General features: G+C 29.4%; 1 protein-coding gene across 1 annotated transcript in view; it reads right to left on the bottom strand.

The window, feature by feature from the left end:
- Positions 1-235, bottom strand: part of LOC108694120 (dynein heavy chain 9, axonemal) — a 27366-nt gene that overhangs the window by 18546 nt on the left and 8585 nt on the right. Inside the window, exon 22 of the mRNA XM_018203409.1 lies at positions 140-231. Coding sequence (XP_018058898.1) covers positions 140-231 — 92 coding nt within the window. The remainder of the gene's footprint in view (positions 1-139; positions 232-235) is intronic.

Genomic DNA, 235 nt, shown 5'->3' with positions numbered 1-235 from the left:
ACACACACACACACACACACACACACACACACATTTATAATATCATATATTATGTACATATCATTTTTTAATGTTTGATGAATTTATGAAATAAATATTTTGAGGTATTGTTTTTAGGTAAATAGTATTATTTACGCACCCGGGTTTTAATCATAAGTTCTTGCCAATGTCTGTCCTTGATGGCAGGATTTTGTAATTCTAAAACTGCTCGTAATGATGTTATCATATTTTTCAG

This window comes from Atta colombica, unplaced genomic scaffold (genome assembly GCF_001594045.1).
Source record: "Atta colombica isolate Treedump-2 unplaced genomic scaffold, Acol1.0 scaffold116, whole genome shotgun sequence".
NCBI lineage: Eukaryota > Metazoa > Arthropoda > Insecta > Hymenoptera > Formicidae > Atta > Atta colombica.
Note: the sequence above shows the minus strand (reverse complement) of the source record. Positions and strands in the feature narration are given on the sequence as shown.